General features: G+C 48.4%; 1 protein-coding gene across 2 annotated transcripts in view; it reads left to right on the forward strand.

Moving 5' to 3' along the window:
- Positions 1–19,654, forward strand: part of IFT172 (intraflagellar transport 172) — a 48,884-nt gene extending 29,230 nt beyond the window's left edge. The window contains exons 23-48 of one of the 2 annotated variants that reach the window (XM_083829167.1): positions 15–93; positions 502–622; positions 1,682–1,826; positions 1,900–1,989; positions 2,405–2,502; positions 3,531–3,666; positions 3,746–3,862; positions 4,836–4,978; positions 5,696–5,789; positions 6,034–6,098; positions 6,224–6,404; positions 8,131–8,240; positions 8,699–8,828; positions 9,401–9,499; positions 10,015–10,124; positions 10,629–10,692; positions 11,171–11,257; positions 12,957–13,073; positions 13,558–13,668; positions 14,456–14,575; positions 16,130–16,225; positions 16,736–16,795; positions 17,653–17,751; positions 18,149–18,302; positions 19,123–19,214; positions 19,480–19,654. In XM_083829167.1, the coding sequence (XP_083685293.1) occupies positions 15–93; positions 502–622; positions 1,682–1,826; positions 1,900–1,989; positions 2,405–2,502; positions 3,531–3,666; positions 3,746–3,862; positions 4,836–4,978; positions 5,696–5,789; positions 6,034–6,098; positions 6,224–6,404; positions 8,131–8,240; positions 8,699–8,828; positions 9,401–9,499; positions 10,015–10,124; positions 10,629–10,692; positions 11,171–11,257; positions 12,957–13,073; positions 13,558–13,668; positions 14,456–14,575; positions 16,130–16,225; positions 16,736–16,795; positions 17,653–17,751; positions 18,149–18,302; positions 19,123–19,214; positions 19,480–19,569 (2,808 nt within the window). In that variant the 3' untranslated portion in view covers positions 19,570–19,654. The remainder of the gene's footprint in view (positions 1–14; positions 94–501; positions 623–1,681; positions 1,827–1,899; positions 1,990–2,404; positions 2,503–3,530; positions 3,667–3,745; positions 3,863–4,835; positions 4,979–5,695; positions 5,790–6,033; positions 6,099–6,223; positions 6,405–8,130; positions 8,241–8,698; positions 8,829–9,400; positions 9,500–10,014; positions 10,125–10,628; positions 10,693–11,170; positions 11,258–12,956; positions 13,074–13,557; positions 13,669–14,455; positions 14,576–16,129; positions 16,226–16,735; positions 16,796–17,652; positions 17,752–18,148; positions 18,303–19,122; positions 19,215–19,479) is intronic. The other variant, XM_083829168.1, reaches the window with a different exon arrangement.
- Positions 19,655–20,337: the final 683 nt, after the last annotated feature.

Below are 20,337 nucleotides of genomic sequence, written 5' to 3' on the forward strand. Positions count from 1 at the left end.
GTGTTTGTCATTAGGCTGGAGACCTATTCGAGAAGGTTGGGAACCCACGGAAGGCTCTGGAGTGCTACTGCAAGGGCAGTGCCTTTCTGAAAGGTACTGTGCTAAATATGTTTCCAACACACACACCTTTTTCCCAGCAGAAGCCTGGGTATTCTGGCCTGTTGGCGGAATGAGCTATTGCCCTGGAGCTCAGAGTTGCCTAGTTGCTTTAAAGCTTCCACATACCGCCTCATTCAATGTGTGTATTGTCACATAGTCACATCTGCACACACAGCCCCACAACAGGATCCTCTTCCCCAAGGCATTGATCATGCATGGGTTCCCCAAGGCATTGTACCAGCATGGGTTTGATCCAGATTGCTGGGTAGCCCATTGAAGCTGGAGCAGATTAGACGGGTCACCATCCCCCTCCTCCACACACACCCCCGTCCAAGGCCCATGTGTGACACAGTTCTGCTTCCTTGATGGATTCAGCATAACAGCTATCATGTCCCCTTACAGCAGTGGAGTTGGCTCGCCTGGCATTTCCCGCAGAAGTTGTGAAGCTGGAGGAGGCATGGGGAGACCATCTGGTGCAGCAGAAACAGCTGGATGCTGCCATTAACCATTATATCGAAGCCAGGTGAGGGCATGTGATGGCTGTATAACCAGCAGCAGTATAACCTGGCAGGCTATGAAGTTCACACACAGAATCGCACAGAATCGTCTACGTTGGAAGAGACCTCCAGGATCACTTAGTCCAACCTCTGACCTAACACTAACAAGTCCTCCACTAAACCATATCACTAAGCTCTACATCTAAACGTCTCTTAAAGACCTCCAGGGATGGTGACTCAACCACTTCCCTGGGCAGCCTATTCCAATGCCTAACAACCCTTTCAGTAAAGAAGTTCTTCCTGATATCCAACCTAAACCTCCCCTGGCACAACTTTAGCCCATTCCCCCTCGTCCTGTCACCAGGCACGTGGGAGAATAGACCAACCCCCACCTCTCTACAGCCTCCTTTAAGGTACCTGTAGAGAGCGATAAGGTCGCCCCTGAGCCTCCTCTTCTCCAGGCTGAACAATCCCAGCTCCCTCAGCCGCTCCTCGTAAGACTTGTTCTCCAGACCCCTCACCAGCCTCGTCGCCCTTCTCTGGACTCTCTCGAGCACCTCCATGTCCTTCTTGTAGCAGGGGGCCCAAAACTGAACACAGTACTCGAGGTGCGGCCTCACCAGAGCCGAGTACAGGGGGACAATCACTTCCCTAGACCTGCTGGCCATGCTGCTTCTTATACAAGCTTATATATAAGTTGATACGGTTTGCTTAAGTCATCAGGGTAAAAAGCCTGAGTAAGCCCCTTTGACCCCACTTTGCCACTGCTCCTGGTGCTTATATGCAGTCTCTGCTGGCCCAGCCATGGATTCCTTACCATATTTCTCCCAGGGTCTGTCAGCCCTGATTACTCTTCCCCACTGTCCTAGTTCTTCACTCTTTCCCCTAGCTTTGCTGGTGTTCCAGACCTTTGCTCTCATGCTTCTTGTGGGCTGCTTTTTTCATTGCTGTGAAGCTATTCAGGTCCTTCTTGCTCTACCCTGGGAAGAAGAATCAAGCAGCAGACCACTTTGGTCTCCCTGGCTTAGCTCAGCTGGAGCAGATGACTGATGGCTGTCTGTAAAGAGTTACGTTTCTGATGCTAGGTGCTCCATTAAGGCCATTGAGGCAGCCTTGGGAGCCCGTCAGTGGAAGAAGGCCATCTACATTTTGGACTTGCAGGACAAACAAACAGCAGCCAAATATTATCCCAAGATTGCCCAGCACTATGCAGCGCTACAGGAGTATCAGGTGAGGCCACATTGTGCAGTCATTGCTGCTCTATATCCCTTGGGACTGCTGACCATGGTCATCTCTCCCACAGGTTGCAGAGGAACTGTACATCAAAGGAGACCAAACCAAGGATGCCATTGACATGTACACACAGGCTGGGCTCTGGGAACAAGCTCATAAGGTAAAGTCGGAAGCCAAAGCTTCTGGGGACCTCACCCCACTTTGTGAATTGTAATTCATCAGGAAGTGGCCTTGTGTGCCAGCACTTGATCAACAAGCACATCCTAAACGATCAGTGTAGGGGCACCTGGCAGCTATTAGGAAATTAGTCCCTGGTATTCACAACCTATGTGTGTGCCCCACTTTACATCAGCAGTCCTGTATGGTTCCACCTGTGACACAAATAGTACTCTCCAAGGGGCTTGGTCCTGTGTACTTTGATCACCATGACAAATGACAACCAATTCTCTACAGAGCATATAGCATATACACCTGTTCGTAGTGGGAATAAGATTCATTTTCTCCTTATCTACTCTGTGTCAAGAAATTACTGTGCAGTGTGCTGTAGTTCATCCAATGTGTGTTTCTTTTGGCAGCTGGCAATCAAGTGTATGAGCCAGGAAGATGTATCTGTTCTCTACATAACCCAGGCCCAAGAGATGGAGAAGCAGGGCAAGTTCAAAGAAGCAGAGAGGTGAGCATCAAACCCCAGATCCCTTTCTATAGAGCTGCTCTCCAGCCTCTTGTGTCCCATTTTGTACATATATCTAGGGTTGTCCTGTCCCAGATGCAGAATCCAGCACTTGCTCTTGTTAAATTTCATGCGGTTGGTGATTGCTCAGCCCTCTAATTTGTCAAGATCTCTCTGCAAGGCCTCTCAACCTTCATAGGAGACAGCAGCTCCTCCCAATTTAGGGTCATATGCAGACATACTTAGTATACATTTGAGTCCTGCATCCAAGTCATTAAAAAGAACTGCCCCTAAAATTGAGCTAGTGACTGGCTGCCAGCCTGATGTAACATTTGAGCCTGACCAGTCAGCCAATTGTTCACTCATCATATTATGTATTTGTCTCGCTGTATGCTGGACATTTTGTCTAGAAGGAAACTGTGAGAGACAGTATCAAAATCTATGCTGAAATCCAGAAAGATTACATCAACTGGCTTCCCTTGGTCAACTGGGTGGATAACAGGGTCATAAAAGGAAATTAAGTTTGTTGAACAGTACTTTCCACTCCTGAACCCATGTTGGCGATGACCAGTTACTACGTTGCATTTCAAGTGTTTTCAATAACTCCCAGAATAATCTTCTCCAGACTTTTACAAGGCACTGAATTGAGACTGACAGGCCTGTAATTACCAGGTTCTTCTTTCTTGCCCTTCTTGAAAACTGGGACATTTGCCATCTTTCAGACAACTAGGACCTCTCAGATTCCCAAGACCATTGAAAAATAATTGTCTTGTGATGACATCAGCCAGCTCTTTGAGTAGCCTGGGCTGAATTCCGTCAGGCCCCGTAGACTTATATGCATCCAGTTGAAGCAGCAAATCCTGCACGAGTTTAGAGTTGTCTGGGAGTTTATCATTGCTGCAGTCACAGTCCTCCAGTCATGCCTTCTGATATTGTGCCCAGGATGCAGTCCCAGCTGGGCAAGATGCAGAGAGAATGCAGGCACTGGTCATGCCATCAGCTGAGTCATTTGAATGTGCTTGCATTCCCAGGCTGTATATCACTGTGGATGAACCTGATTTGGCCATCACTATGTACAAGAAGTGTAAGATGTATGATGAGATGGTTTGCTTGGTAGCCAAGTACCACAAGGACTTACTCAGTGATACACATCTACACCTGGGCAAGGTGAGTGTATCTCATGGCAGAGGATCAGCTAGGCCAAGTAGAGACAAGAGCGTCACTAATTTATTTTCTCATTTTGCAGGAGCTGGAGGCAGAGGGACGTTTACAGGAGGCTGAGTACCATTACCTAGAAGCTAAGGACTGGAAGGCCACAGTAAACATGTACAGAGTGAATGACATGTGGGAGGAAGCCTACAGGGTAATAAACACTTCACAGCTATCCCACCACACAGAGATCAGACTTTGCCTGCAGGATCCCGGTAGGAACTGCCCTGTCTATATTCACCACAAAATGTGAAGAATTGGCACACACTATCTGGCTTCATAACGTGGCGCAATACTGGATGCCCTCGTGCCACTGCTCTGCCTCTAACTGCTCTGCAGCATTGCACCCCAAAAGCAGGCCTTGACCCCCTAGCCACTCTGCAGCACTGCCTTCCTCCACTACTAACCCCTGCGCAGTGTTCATAGAATTATAGAATGGTTTGAATTGGAAGGGACCTTAAAGATCATCCTTTACAATCCCTCTGCCATGGAGAGGGACATCTTTCATTAGATCAGGTTGCCCAAAGCCCCATTCAGCCTGACCTTGAACACTTCCAGGGGGTATCCACAGCTTCTCTGGGCAACCTGTTCCAGTCCCTCGTCACACTCATAGTGAGGAATTTATTCCTTATATCTGATCTAAATCTACTCTCTTTCAGTTTAAAACCATTTTAAAACCATTTTAAAACCATTACCCCTTGTTCTACCACCCATGTAAATTGTATGCCCTTGTAAAAAGTCTATCTTTCTTATAAGTCCCCCTTTAAGTATTGAAAGGCTGCAATAAGGTCTCCCCAGAACCTGCTCTTCTCCAGCCTCCAGCCTTGTACCTCAGAGATACTGTTCTGTCACTCTGTATCAGCCCCTGCAACACTGCTTCCAAAAGCAATATGGGCTATGCTGAGGAGGCAGAAGCCTCTTCCTTTCTTACCATGTAAGCTTTTGTCTCACTCTCTCCAGTCCAGTGGAGCTACAAAAGGAGCTTGTACAATTGTTCTTTAGGAGAGAACAATTGGTTTTGGTGCTCCCTCAAGAGAACAGGCTTTATATAAAAGGGGAGTCCTGGCTCAGCCTGCTGAAACAGAAATGGATGCATTGGGTTTTTCCACTTTCTTTGCTTTTGATAGGTGGCCAAGGCACATGGTGGGACAAACTCCTATAAGCATGTAGCCTATATGTGGGCAAAGAGCCTGGGTGGAGAGGCAGCTGTGAAACTCCTCAGTAAATTTGGACTTCTGGAGATGGCCATTGACCATGCAGCAGACAGTGGGTAAGCAGTTCTATCAACCCAGTGTTTCTCTCCCACCTGTTTGAGCCAAGAAAGATGGAATGGCCCAAGATAAATAATGTTATGCATGTGATAGCTGCAGGTCCAGGACATGGCATGTCTTCCCCCTGCTCTCCTCCTTGCCCCCACCCTGCAAGTCCTCACACTCTGTCCTCGGCACAGAGGAGTTAACAGAGAAGTCTTGTCCACCTGTTAGTCTCATGAATGTCAGGTCTGAGCAGGACAGGCAAAAGCAGTTTTCCTTTCAACCTGAGCAGGAATTTCTTGTTAGAGCTTCTGAACACAGGAGGAGATATTCCTCATGTCACCATAACTAACTGCTTGTGAGAATTGATTTGGACCCACTCTGCATTTGCCCAGCCATCTGTCTGCACTGTCGTTCACACTGCTGCTCTCCCCCAGCTCTCCCACTTTACTGGGCTACTGGGAACCTCATGACCACCCTTTAGAGTTGAACCAAGGGGCTCTGGCACTAATAGCAAGTGTGAAGGAACTGAATTTCCTTAATGGGGGGTGTAGAAGCTCCTAGTCTCTGGTTAGGGACAGGAATAATGGGTAGTGCCTATTCACTTGGGACCCTCCATCTTCACCTTTCTCCTCTCCCAATGTCTTGTGCTCTACTTGATATCTTGCTCTTGATGAAGGCATGCCCTCATAGCACACAGTCCTGCTATCACTCCATTTTCTCTTTCATTTTAGTGTCTTTGAATTTGCTTTTGAACTGGCCCGTCTCTCCATGAAGCAGAAGATGCCAGAGATACACTTAAAGTATGCCATGTTCCTAGAAGATGAGGTAATTTTACCCCTTGGAATAGGTGGAAATTCCTTGGTCACTCAGATAATTGAACGGTTCTCCTTAAGGACTGCTGCAAAAGACACTTGTGGCTGCAGTCACTACCTGCCTCCACAATTACAGCCCCAAGCTTCCACACATCTCTCTGTCTCATAAATTCACTCTGCCTCATGGTAAGTAGAGGAGTTCATGTGCTGGTATCAGGGGAGGATAGCACGCAAGCAAACTCCTTCCTCTCTCCTAGGGCAAATTTGAGGAGGCTGAAGCAGAATTCATTAAAGCTGGAAAACCCAAAGAGGCAGTGCTGATGTATGTAGCCTTCTCCATTCTGGACTGCTGCATCTACTCTCCTTATATGGTGCTAGTAAGGTTGCTTCTCTAGCACCAGTCTGCTCCTTGCTGTCTCTTCTTACATCTCATGTTGATTCACCTAGGTTTGTGCATAACCAGAATTGGGATGCTGCACAACGTGTGGCTGAAGCTCATGACCCAGGCAGTGTGGCTGATGTGCTTGTGGGACAGGCACGTTTTGCCTTTGAGCAGAGAGAGTTCCAGAAAGCAGAGGCCTTCCTCCTGCGAGCACAGAAACCTGAGCTGGCAATAAAGTACTACAAGGTGAGTGTTGACTGTGGCAATATCACTGTCTTCTTCACTGGTTGAGAGCCCAATTTGTATGGAGGAGGAGTAAAATCCAGCTCCCAGTTCTCACTACCAGCTTAGTAGCCAAAGAGAAACATTTACTCAAGTGGTTACTAGTAAAACATAAATCCGACCTGCTCTTATAAGACTGAACTGGTAAGAATTTCACAGCATACCTTAACTCTCAGAGGAAGTGTCCTGCCAGAAGGCCATGAGCAGGCTTCGAGGATCATAGAATCATAGAATGGCTTGGGTTGGAAGGGACATTAAAGATCATCCAGTTCCAATCTTCCTGCCATAGGCAGTAACGCTACCCACCATATCAGGTTACTCAGGGCTTCATCCATCCTAGCCTTGAACACCTCCAGGGATGGGACATCCACAACTTCTCCTGGCAACCTGCTCCAGTGCCTCACCACCCTCTGAGTGAAGAATTTCCTCCTAACATCTAATCTAAATCTCCCCTGTTGTAGTTTAAAACCATTCCCCCTTGTCCTGTCATTATCTGACCAAGCAAAAAGTTGCTCTCCATCGTTTTATAAGCCCCCTTTAAGTTCTGAAAAGCTGCAGTGAGGTCTCCCTGGAGCCTTCTCTTCTTCAGGCTGAACATCCCCAGCTCTCTCAGCCTTTCTTCGTAGGAGATGCTCATCGTCCGTGGCCCTCCTCCAGACCAACTCTAACAGATCCACCTCCTTCTTGTGCCGGGGGCCCCAGACCTGGATGCAGTACTCCAAGTGGGGGCTCATAAGGGCAGAGTAGAGGGGGACAATCACTTCCCTCAACCTGCTGGCCACTCCTCTGTTGCTGCAGCCCAGGATGCAGTTGGCCTTCTGGGCTGCAAGTGCACTGGCTCATGGCGAGCTTTTCATCCACCACAACCCTCAAGACCTTCTCTGCAGGGCTGCTCTCAATGAGTTCTTCCCCCAGTCTGTACTCATGTCCGGGATTGCCCTGACCCAGGTGCAGCACCTTGTGCCTAAGCACTTTGGTTCACATGGGCCCACTTTTCTAGCCTGTCCAGGTCCCTTTGGATGGCATCCCTTCCTTCTATTGTATCAACTGCACCACTCACCTTGGTGTTGTCTGCAAACTTGCTGAGGGTGCACTTGATCCCACTGTCTATGTCATTGATAAAGACATTAAACAGTTCCAGTCCCAGGACAGACCCCTGAGGGACGCTGCTTGTCACCAGTCTCCACCTGGACATAGAGCTATTGACAACCACTCTCCATGTGTAGCCTTCAAGCCAATTCCTTACCCACTGAATGGTCCACCCTTCAAACCCATCTCTCTCCAATTTGGAGATCAGGATGTCCTGTGGAACCATGTCAAAGGCCTCACAGAAGTCCAGGTAGATAACATCAGTCGATCTTCCCTTGTCAATTGATGCAGTATCTACATCACAGAAGGCCACCAGATTAGTCGGGCACAAATAATATAGCATGAGAGGGTGTATTTGGGGACTCTAAGTGTCCATTCCATAGAGGTAGCTAGGATGAATGCAAACTTTCCCCTGAGTTTGCCTGGGTGCATGAAAAGACGTAGGTGCCATTTTGGCTGAGAAAAGAACTGGATGGTGCTGCTGTAGTTGTTTCCCCTAGTGGATCCTCTGGCAAGATGATGTGAGAGGCCAGATGTATGGTGATGCTAGAAGTGTGATGTGAACTGGTGAAAGTTTCTCCTCTCTGGTGTGCTTCTGCAGGAGGCTGACATGTGGAGTGAAGCCCTGCGGATCTGCAAGGAATATGTGCCTAGTCGACTAGAGGAGTTACAAGAAGAGTGTGGCAGAGAGGCTGCCAAGAAGGGCTCCGGGTAAGTAATTTTGTGCTCAGGCTGCAGGTAACAGATGGGTTGCTCTTCCCCTAAGCCATTGATCTGATGCCTTAAAGAGATAGCCTGACTGCATCCCTGTCATCCAGCTTTTACCTTTCTGAGGACCCTAGGCTTCTTCGTCCATTGGTTTCCTAACCTCTTTCCTCCCTGTTCTGGGAGACTTCAGGGTTATTCTTATCATGCAAGGTCTCTTGGGTGTCTTCTTGCCATTTACAGATCTCACAGGTCTTCTGTACTGCTAGTTCATCTCCCCATGATCCTTATTCAATTCTCTCCTCGGCGTTAGCTGTGTGTGTTCCTTGACACAGCCCCCTCTCCCCTCTGACGTCTCTGACTTAGCTCTGCTCTGCAGCTTCCTGCCCATGCATTACACACTCTCTACAGGATGTGCATGGCAGTATCACAGTCTTGCTCACAGCCTGCGTTCCTCCTTACAGAGGAACAGAAGGACTGCTGGAGCAAGCACGGGAGTGGGAGCAGGCTGGGGAATATGCCAGGGCAGTGGACTGCTATCTGAAGGTGCGGATTTCCAACAACAGTGTCCTGATGGAGAAGTGTTTGCTGAAGGTATGATTTCCTTCATTGGCTCTACTATCTGGGAGGCCTCCCACAACCTGAAGGGCACAAGAGAGGATCTGCGTGCCCCAGTGACTGTAGGGACTAAAAGCATTTAATGACCATTCTCTTAAGCCCATGATGGACTGTCCACTTTTCCTGTGCTGTGCTGACATCCTTGCTCTGGCACCACTTTCAGCAGCATGCCAATATCTTTATGCCCATATCTCCCTGCACTGAAAAACTAGACTTTATGACTTAGACATTGGCTAGACAAGTGCCCTATCTTCTCATGGACCATGTCCATCAACCTTTGAGTTGTGTTCTTGTTCATACTTTTCATTAGTACCTTGTCCTTTTACCAACCTCAGTAATGATTATGTTCTTGTCTAATCATCTCCCATGTGTAAAAGTAGCTGGACTTTGCTTCTCCGAGTTGCTGAAGTGGACTGTCTTTTTTCCTCCTCTTCCCCCACATAGTGCTCCTGACAGTCAGTCTTTTAGCTGGGACTGAGCTCTTTCCAGTTCCATCCCTCTCTCAAACTGCTCTCATCACTCGTGTTCCTGACAATTTCTCTTCACAGGCTGCTGAGTTGGCCATTAAGTTCTTGGGTCAGTCACAGAGCATGGAGGTCACACGGACTGTGGCTCCTCAGCTGGTGGCCATGAAGAAATACAGTTCGGTGAGAGCTGGCACCTGCTCCTAAGGAAGAAATAGGAAGGGAGAGCTGTATCCAAGGGGAGGGGGCCAAGTCACATCCTGGTGTGATGGGTGGGTGGCCTGATCCAGCATCAGGCAGTGCTGAGTCCTCAGAGAATAGGAAGGAGGGGAAGGGATCAAGTCCTGGAATGGTGTGAGAGACCCGGGCCTTTGAAGGAGGCAGGAAAAAGAAGGGGTGTATCTTTTCACAGAATCACAGAATTGTGGGGTTGGAAAGGGACCTCAAGAGACCATCGGGTCCAACCCCTCTGCCAAAGCAGGTTCCCTAGAGCAGGCTGCCCAGGTAGGCGTCCAGACGGGCCTTGAATATCTGCAGAGAAGGAGACTCCACAACCTCCCTGGGCAGCCTGTTCAAAAAGGCTTTGGGGAAGAGACTTTCAGTTGCTGCTATGTGCTGGGCATTTCCAACAGCTCCAGCTTGGGCTACAAGGTGCCTTTGGGGTTTTGTTCCACATGGGACTGTCTCTGGCCTTGCAGGCAGCCGAGCTCTACCTCAACGTGGACCTCATCCGAGAAGCTATTGATGCCTTCATTGAAGGGGAAGAATGGAGTAAAGCCAAGCGCGTGGCCAAGGAATTGGACCCCAGGTATGTGCTGAACTTCTCAAATGAGACTCTTCCATCTCCCTCTCTCATCCCAAGATAATCCCTTGCCCTGTCTTGTCCTGCTTCCCCCAGGTTTTCTGGATTTTCCCCACAGTCATCTTCCCAGGCTTGACAGGGGACATTCACCACAGCTGCCCTTCCCAATATCCCCCATCTGGTGTACCCATGACACTCTTCTATTGCCCCATTACCATACATCCCATGGAAATCTTAATCCCCTTTTGTCATATCCCTCTCTCTCCTTTTCTTGTTATATTCCTTTGCATACACTTCTTCCTGAAAAGGCCTGTGATACCTTTCTCTCCTCACACCTATTTCTGCCCAGACTCTTCCCCCTTCTACCTAAGCACCCAGCAGCAGACATGAAAAATGTGGCACAGCTGTAAGTCGTCTTTAGCCCAAAGAAGACAAAGTTGAATCTGCACTTCTGCACTGATGCAAGGAACTATTAATCTGCTGTCTATTAAGATTATTTCTGCCCAATAGGTCAGAGGAGTACGTGGACCAGCGTTACAAGGAGTATTTAAAGAACCAAGGAAAGGTAGATTCGGTATGTATTTGGGATGTTCCACAAGCTATGGAGTCATGTCAGGATGCTGGGACATAGGTCCTTGGGGCCTTCCTCATGGGGCTTTTGCCTGAAAATGTCCATAGGTGAGGATTCTATATATGCCTGAGTCATGGTTTCTGCATACCAGATGGGTCACACTTTGAGAGTAGTGAGGCACTGGAACAGGTTGCCCAGAGAAGTTGTGGATGCCCCATCCCTGGACGTGTCTAAGATTGGGTTGGGTGGGGCTTTGAGCAACCTGGTCAAGATGAAGGTGTCCCTGCCCATGGTGGGGGGGTTGAGGGGTTGGAATTAGATTATCTGTAAGGTCCCTTCCAACCCAAACCATTCTATGATTTTATGATTCTGTGATCTTTGCTTCCAAAGAGAGGGAGGGACTGTGGGTATTTGAAGAAAAGATGTAGGTGAATAGGAAGCCTTGCCTGCACAGTGAGTTTATGGTTGTTTCCATTCTCAGCTGGTGGGAATAGATGTCATGGCTGCTTTGGATATGTATGCAGAGCAGGAGCAATGGGAGAAGTGTCTGGAGGTTGCAGCTAAGCAGGTGAGCACCTGTACGAGCCCTCAGTAGACAGACTTGGTGCCCTGGTTCACTGAAGCAGGGTCATCAGGAATGGGTGGGCAGGGGCAAAGCAGCCTGTTTTGTGAGGACCACGGGGAGTCACCGCAGCAGCTGAAAGAACACCTCTCTGCTGTCCCCATCATAGCCAAGCACACCTATTAATGAAGCATTAGAAATGAGAAGCACATTGTGTTTCAATTTTGTGATTGATGGAACATAGAAAAAAAAGCTAAACGAGTTGTTTGGGCTGAAAGTAATAGGTATTAAGGAAACAGAGAGATATGTAGAAGAAAGCCTTTTTTCTACCTATTCTTTAGAGGCCCGGTGTCAGTTGAAATTAAACTTATTTATCATTAAAGCAAATTTGACATTTTTGCATTTTTACTGATTGAAAGCCAAAAAATGACCCCAGCAGAGTGATAAAAACAGAAAACCAAAATGAAACTGTTCTACAGTGCTATTCCAATGTAGTACCAAGATCTAATTTGTCTGGCAAACACTGATAACTTGGGCAAGCACTGATAATGCATTGTGCTGTATTTTTATGTTCCTAATGCAATGAGCAGTAAGCTGAGTTTGGGTTCTTGATGAAATCAAGTTCATTCAACAATGAACTTGATTTATTTTTGACTCAGACTTCTCTGATGATGTGAATGTTTTTTGTTGTAGTAGTTATTATCTATGATGTTCTAATTATTTGGGAGATACCAGTGTTGACCTTCAAGCTCAATTTCATAGTATAAGGAAGGCTTAATCAATTTTATTGTCAACAAAGCACAACAAATACTAGTATACTTACTCCAGGAACATATTAGCCTGTATGTGTCTTTAAGGGAGTGTTAGCACAACCTTGTTCTACAACCAATGCAAAACTTCATGACTTTTGACTCAGCTGTTATACAACAATTATATGGGGGAGGGAAAAGTTACGTGTATCAAAACAGGTTACATACCAGACTTAATATTCATCCCAAACACCTAGAGTTTCATGAGCATCCAAATCTGGGTGTTCAAGTTCTAGGCATGTCGTAGTGGCACTGTCCTCTCTTGTGTTTAATAAACTTGTTTCCATTGCTCATTTTTTTACAGGATTGCACATCTTGTGCCATCTTCCTCATTAGAATATTTAAGCCTGTGCAAAACAGGTACTGTCTCACTTAGAGTTTCTGTAGGCCTACTACAGTCAGTCCTTAGCAAAGTAGGATCAGCATATGTATGAGCAGTTCTCCATGAAGGCCTACAGCCTCAGCAATCTGATGGCATTTGAGTAATGGACTAGAGCAGCCTTGCATATTACAAATGTCTTCAGTCCACAAAAGTGCTTGGATTCATTCTTTCATTAGACTAAGGACTGGTTTACGACTAGTATCTGTGGTGCCACATTGTAGAGATACTGCTTCTATTAGATATTTGGGAGTATTCCTTTGGCAAGTGGTGGACAGCAGAAAGACAACTTTATTTTTCAGGTATGAAGGATCAGCACAGCATCAGCTACCCAGGATTAGAGGCATCACATGGGGCCCAAATCTAAGACATGCAGTCTGTATCTGTCATTAGCTGGCCTTACCCTTTGGGACTCAGGTGCATGGGCGTGTGCACACGAATCTGAAACTGTCACTACCAACTGACAAGTGTTCATCTCATGACTCTCATGGTACTGCTTTCTGTGTGCCTTCTCCAGAACTATAAGGTCTTGCACAAGTATGTAGCTCTGTATGCAACCTACCTCATCCGGGAGGGCAGCTGGGACAAAGGCCTGAGCCTGTATGTACACCATGGAGCACCTGCCAACCCACAGGTAATGAAGACAGCATTACATCCCAGAGTGAGCTTCCAGAAAGTGCTATGATCTGCTAAATGAGTCAGGCTTCCAGTCCAGAGCTGGGGCTGCCAGGTGTAGTCCAAGCAATTTCAACACTGCTGTAGATTCTTCAACAGGTTCCTAAGGTAGAGGACTAAAAGCAGCCCCCTAGCATATCATGCGTAGGGAGGGAGGAGAGGGGTGTTGAGTATTTGTGTTGATTTTGAACACCTTAGCCACCAAGTCAGAATAAAAACAACCATGTTTGCCCCTTTGAGAGAGCTGGCTGGAGGAAACATTCTTTCCCATTTCCCTGTCTTGTCCTGTTGCACTCCTTGCAACCAGCATTCTGCAGTAGCACTGCTTCGTGAGCCTGTGAGCAGAGCTGCCATTCCCTTAAGCCTGTGCTAAACAGTAGAAGGGCTCCAAACTTCTGACTTGCCATCTGGGTCCCTCAAGATTTCTCTCCTTTTTGTTGCAGAACTTCAACATTTACAAACGCCTCTTTGTGGAGATGGTGAATGCATCTGGCATGAACTGTGCTGAGGCCTACTCCAGCTGGGCTGACCTACGTGATGTTCTCTTCAGTCTGGTGAGCATGGGCCATGGCCACCGTTGCCTGTTAAAGTCCAACATTCTGGTGGCTCCTAGCAGGGAAAAAGAAGAGCTAGGCTCTGGACAGATGACACAGGAAATAGAACGCAAACCAAGGGGAGAGAGGTGACAGTGGAGACAATAGAACAACAGGATCCTGTGAGGTGGACATGGCTGGGCAAGCGAAGTCAGGGAAAAAGATGACCCTGCACTTACAACCAAATTCTAGAAGCACATCTGAACGTTGACTCTTGCAGAGTTCCCTGTGTCACTGCTACGTGGGAGCCTATCACAACAGTCCCACTTTTCATCCTATATTTGGCAGCATAAGTGGGGCAAGAACCTGGGAAAAGCAGAGGACTACTGAGACTGGAAAATAATAGGCCTCCCCATCTCCCCAGAGATTCTTAGAGCCCTGTGCTCCTTTTTACCTGCCCCCAAATTCCTCAGCCCATGATTGCCTTTGCTCTGTTTCTGTTCCACAAATACCCACCTCTGACACAAACTAAATCCAGAAATCCCCTTGTTGATCCAATCTCCGCTGCTTCCAGTGTTGTCAGTTGCTGCAGTTCTACTGGCTCTCCCCTTCTCCCACAACTCCTCACTTCAGCACTTTGCAGGACCCAGAGCACTCAAGATACAGCCCTTTTCCAATCCCCCAAGGTGCCTGGGTGTTTTAGATATTCTTCTTTCTCCCAGCTTTTTCCCAGACTCAAGTGGGTGAAGAGTGCCCCTCTGCTCACATGCTCCTTTATTATTTATTATTCTCTTTTTCTCTTTTTCAGTGTGAAAATTTAGTAAAGTCAAGTGAAGCAAACACTCCAGCACATGAAGAGTTTGAGACTATGCTGCTGATATCTCACTACTATGCAACCCGCTCCGCTGCTCAGGGAGTGAAGCAACTGGTAAGGTTCTTGAAGTTCCTTTGTCAGGTCAACACCCTGAGTGCAGAGCCCTGTGGGGTCATGCAGGTTTAGGGCTCTTCATAGTTCACTCTTCCACTTCATGGATCACTTTCACATCATGGATGGATGAGAATGAGACTATAGCGATCTGTGAGCCCACCACTAGTAGGTGGAACTAGAGACAGTCTTCTCTGACTGACTCCTTATATTGGGATCTGTCCCAAGCCACTGAGGCTGAGATATAAACCAGGGGAAAGGGGATCCATATGGTCAGAGTGACCTGTGAGAGCAGAGGCACCTGTAGAAATACAGGGATCATACAAAAACCTGGTCTTCCCAGGAGAGGCATTGCTTCCTCTTCAGTTGTCCTAGGCCATGGGTTTCACACATAGACTTGAGAACAGATTGGCCTTGCACAAAGTTTTAGAAGCTCATGGGCCTGCGTACTGGGCCTCACAAGGTGCTGTATTGTTGAGTCTTTTGTGCACTGGGATTTGTTTTGGACCATGATATAAAGCAGAGTTCCTGCTGAAGTCTGGATCCACGTGCATTGTGGATGGAACTGTGATAGAGACCTATATGAATGTGGGACTGGAGCTGCGATAGTACAGGCTGAACAAGAGAAAAGTTCCCAGAGTTAGGATCCTAGTGAAAATCGTAGGGCAGACTGGTGGTTTCCCATAGCTGAGTGTGTTGGGGTCCAGACAGAGGTCTATCAGACAGAAAGAGATAAGCCTGATGTCTTGAAGACCTATACAGACTCACACAGTTGTGGAATGTTGAGGTGTTGGGTAGTCTAATTGGAACCATGAAGGAGGGGTGGCCTTCCCAGTTCTAGCACGATGAGAACCTATCTAGCAAGCAGAAAAGTGAAATTCATCTTGTACCTCCCTGCCCCTCACTGTCCCAAAATTCTTACGTTATGAAGAAAAAAAATATTTACTGTGAGTGTAGCTGAGCACTGGAACCGGTTGTTTAGAGAGGTTGGAGAGTTTCCATTCCTTGAGCTATTCAAAACCTGACCAGACGTGGACCTGAACAACCTGCTGTAGCTGAACCTGCTTTAAGCAGGATAGGGCGCTGTGGTGGTCTAGATGATCACCAGAGACCTTCCAACCTCAGCTATTCCATGATTCTGTGACTTAGATGATGGGAGTTTGGGCATGGCTTCTAGTAAAAATAAAAAGATTTATAAGGCAGAACATAAGAACATAAGAAGAGATGATAACAGAAAATAACTACTGAAACAGGAAAGAAATACTCTGTTTTCAAACTCTTTGTATGTCTTGGATAAGTAAGGAATCTAGTTACCACAAGGGAGATGCATGTTAAAAGAAAAAACTTTCTAGCAGGAGACCTCCAACCTGGAATGGCCATGAACAAAAATTCTAAAAGCTCCTTCAGTGAAGGCTCTTAAGTTAGATAAACACATCAGGAATATGTGGGTGCAGAGTCCCTGCTCTAAGGTAGTGGTTTTATGATCTCATGAGATCCCTTCCAACCTATTTTTTTCTGTGATGACTGTTATGGCTTTACTGTCCCCTTTGTCTGCAGGACACTGTGGCTGCTAAGCTGTCCATTTCCCTGCTGCGCCACACTGAACTCCTCCCTGCAGACAAGGCTTTCTATGAAGCTGGTATAGCTGCCAAGGTGAGAACTATCTGCCACCAGAGCAGCTCAGGAGGTGGAGGACCTTGGGCTCAGGGCTTCTCAACTTTATCTTCCACAGTCTTCCCCGAGCTGCACTGGTACACCAGCAGCCAGACACTGTCTTACGGAGTTCTTTCCTCAAACATCTTGACAGCCTCTGTATTTTGTCACAGATTTGCAGTAGGTAGTGGGAGGGCAAATCTCAACTAGCAAGAGTACATGAACTGTAGACCTATGTGGTAGACCAGAGGCCACATTGTATTGTATGGCTCTGTAGATGCAGGACTTCAATTGGTTCACCTTGCTCTGGGTCATCTAACTGTTATCTACTGACAATCCTGATGCTACAGACTGACCACCTGCCCAGACATAATGACACATGGCAAGCATAGCAGCTTGTTCTTACTGTCTGAGGCTGGCTTTCTAGCCCGTCACTAAAGTGGGAGAGTTGTGGCTGTGGAGATAAGCTATCAGCTGTGTGGTCTCACTTAGGGTTTCTCTCTACACTAGGCAGTCAACTGGGAGAACATGGCATTCATCTTCCTGAACCGTTTCCTGGACCTCTCAGATGTGCGTATGGTCTGCTGGGGGAGAAGACTATCACACTTAAAAATGATAGTGGTCTGTAGGGCCCACACAGACCCTCAGCCTGGCCATGAGACTCCTGAAGTTTCAATGTGGCAGCACATTTGTGAGCTGGTATTGATGGAGAATGCAGGGGCCCTGAACTTTGCTCTCTCTGCATGTGTGCACAAAGTGCTGAGTACCCCAGCATTAGCTGTGGAAGGACTTGCCATGCAGGGCACCTGAGCAACCCTGACCATGTCACCATGCATGTGCCAGAGTGACCATGCATGTGTGCTGCAGCAAAGAGCAAGTTGGCCTAACAGTTTAGGCCTGTAGTCTTCATGGCTGCAGGTGCTCTTGCAGCCTTCAGAATGATCTCGCCTGAGCTATTCAAACAGAAGGAAAATTATTGGGGGGGGAGGGGGGGGGGCAGTTGGCAGTGGAAGAAGACATGGCTTGATGCTGTAGCAATGGTGATGCAAGAATCAGGCACTGAGTCCCCATGCTCAATTCCTTCCTTGAATACCCAGTTGGTTACCATAAAACACCAAAAATCCTTGGAAGCTGACAGACCCTACTGTACCAGTCTTCCACATGCAGTCAGTAGCTGCTGGAAAAAAATGCTCCCTATTTCGTCTTTCCTTTCTTTGAGGCTAACTGGCAAGCTTGAGTCATATAGTGTTTAAGGAGCATACATCCACTGGCACTGCTGAGGATGGCTATAAATTGCCACCTCCCAGGAGGGCCAAGTCATCACACTGATAGATAGGGGTATAGGCGATGCCACCCTTACAATACAGATTGTAATGTGAATGCCAAGGATGGTATTCCCTACTGTTCCGTCACTTCTCCTTTCGCAGGCCATTGAAGAAGGGAACCTGGATTCTCTGGACCACTCAGATTTCCAGAACACAGACATTCCCTTTGAAGTGCATCTTCCAGCCCATCAGCATGTGCCTGTGAGTATCATCTACCTTCTCCAGCTCCCTTGAACAGTGATGCTACCTTAGGTCCCCTCTGAACAGGGACTGGAGCAAGGGTGACAGTACAGTAGATGGAAATGTAGTTAGCTCTCTCTCCCATCCTCCCCACCACAAACACACATGCAGCACCGGTATACACACACACACATGCTTTCTCATGCTCCCTCTGCAATATACACTTACTTCTGCACACATCCATGCACTCATTCCCCACCATCAACCCCCATACACACAAGTGTGTATGTGCATACACACATCCTGCATGCATGCTCATGTCCTGCTCTCCCCAGTGTGCTCCCTAGTGTTGAGGAGCAGCAGCTAGGCAGTGGCACAGCATGCAGTATCAGGAGTTGCCCAGGCCTCTGTCCTGCAGGAGGAGAACCGGGAGGAGGCCAGGGACTGGGTGCTTACCATGTCCATGGACCAGCGCCTGGAGCAGGTGCTGCCACAGGATGATCGTGACACATATGAAGCTTCACTGGTGGCAGCAAATACAGGGGTGCGCTCCCTGCCCTGTGTGCTTACAGGTATGTATGCTCCAGGCCAGCTCACACATATGTAGGGAGTGGGGGGGTCTGAGAGAGTCAGGCAATGCTGTAAAAGGAGTAGGGAGATTGTGTGGCTATAGGGAACGGTTCAGCTGGATGAGATAGATTGGCCCATTTTTTAAGTGTGAGGATAACTGAGCACTGGAACAGGTTGCTCAGAAGTTGTGGCATTTCCATGCCTGGAGACATTCAAAAGCCATTTAGATATGATCCTGGGCAACCAGCTCTAGGTGGCCCTGCTTGAGCAGGGAGATTGGACCAGATGACTCTTCCAAATGCAACTATTATTTTTCTATGACTGCTCAGCCTTCCACAGCACTGCCTAGGACATGCTGCCCAGGCTGGCCAGGGCAGGCACACATGTGCACATGTAGCACCTGTCCCCACTTTGCTGCCTTCTACAAAAGCTGTCTGCACTGGCAAGTACTGTCCCCCACTTGCACACCTCACAGTGGGGACTGTGTTGCAGGAGTGGGTCGGAGAAGGGGGTGGCACAGGGATGGGCCTCCAGGAACAGGGCTCTGGCTCCAAAGCTCAGGAGGGGGGGAGGGAGGTGCTGTCACTTTATATTCGCTGGATTGCCTTGCTGAGAGCAGATCAGCCTTCATCTCCCTTTGATCCCACCACTGTGGGCACTTCCTTGTTCTAGTCTCTGCCAGAGCCAGCATTATTCCTCTAGAATGCCTGTTGGGAGTTGCCCAAGTAGCCAGGTGGCCATAGCAAGGAAGGATGGGGTGCACAAGGGAGGGGGTCCGTTGTGGGTCTCACCTTGTTTGTGAGGTTGTTACTGTGTGGCCAGGGTATCCTGTGCTAAGGAACAAGATAGAGTTCAAGCGTCCAGGCCGAGAAGCCAACAAAGACACATGGAACAAGTTCCTGATGGCTGTCAAGGTGAGCCAGGCATTCCGTGGGGCAGGGAGACAAGCTGCAGCGTGTTCAATGCTGTCATTCATGCTGATTATAAAACATTGTCCCACTGGGTGGAGCTACACCAAACCAGGGCCATTTTAGTGCACCACCTTCTCTGCGTGCTGCTGGGCTGGAATGGTGCTGGGGCATTCCTGTGCAGCTCTGTCAGGTCCCTGGGGTACCCGTGGGCAGAGGGTGACTGCACTGCCACATTGCCAATACCAAGGACATCTCTTTTATTTTGCAGACATCTCACAGCCCTGCATGCCAAGATGTGCTCAAGTTCCTCAGCCAGTGGTGTGGGGGACTCCCAAGCACCGGCTTCTCTTTCCAGTGAGTGGGACAGGGAGGAACAATCGCAGCTTTCTGTCCTGTTCTTCAGCTCCCTCCACTTCTGTCCCCAATAAACATGTGTCTCAGCACCGATGTGCTTCTGTTTGTCAGGGGATGCAGAGTCCAGGAGCGCACACAGCTCCCAGGCCATGCTTCCTTGGCCTCAACCTGATTGCTAAACATGCAGACTCCACCCTGATAGGTGACCGTCACAATGAAGCCTTGTGTGAAGAGTGGGGAGCATACCAGGCAGGAAGATAGGCTAACACACCAGCTGCACTGTCCTTCAATCAGTGGACCCAGCTCCCAACCACCCTGGGGAAACACTGCAGCCAATGTGAAAATTAAAACTTTATTTACTCAGAGAAACAACAGTGGCTCACAACAAAGAGGTTCTTCATCTGCTCCTTGGCCTGCTTCTGAGGCACAGGCACAGCAAGCTGGCTTTGCCTGCGCTGCAGCTGGACCAGGCCAACCCTTGCTATTGCCAGGCCATGGCACCTTCCCAACCCCTCTACCCCTGGTTGTGCACGTGAGAGACTGATGGAGCTTTTAGTGTACCAGGAAGGGGCTCATGGCCTGGGGAGGCACGGAGAGGGTGTTCAGGGAACATGGCACCTGCAAGGCAAAGGCTGCCTGATGACCATGGGCACCTTGTGTTTGGGACCTTCAGGGTTTGTCCCAGTTGGGGGGGGGGGGGAAGGGGGGGGCAGAAGGGACACGGGTGAGCATATCGCTTCCCGCCCCCCCCCCCCCCCCCCCCCCCCCCCCC

Source organism: Anser anser (assembly GCF_964211835.1).
Source record: "Anser anser genome assembly, chromosome: 3".
NCBI classification, from domain to species: Eukaryota; Metazoa; Chordata; class Aves; order Anseriformes; family Anatidae; genus Anser; species Anser anser.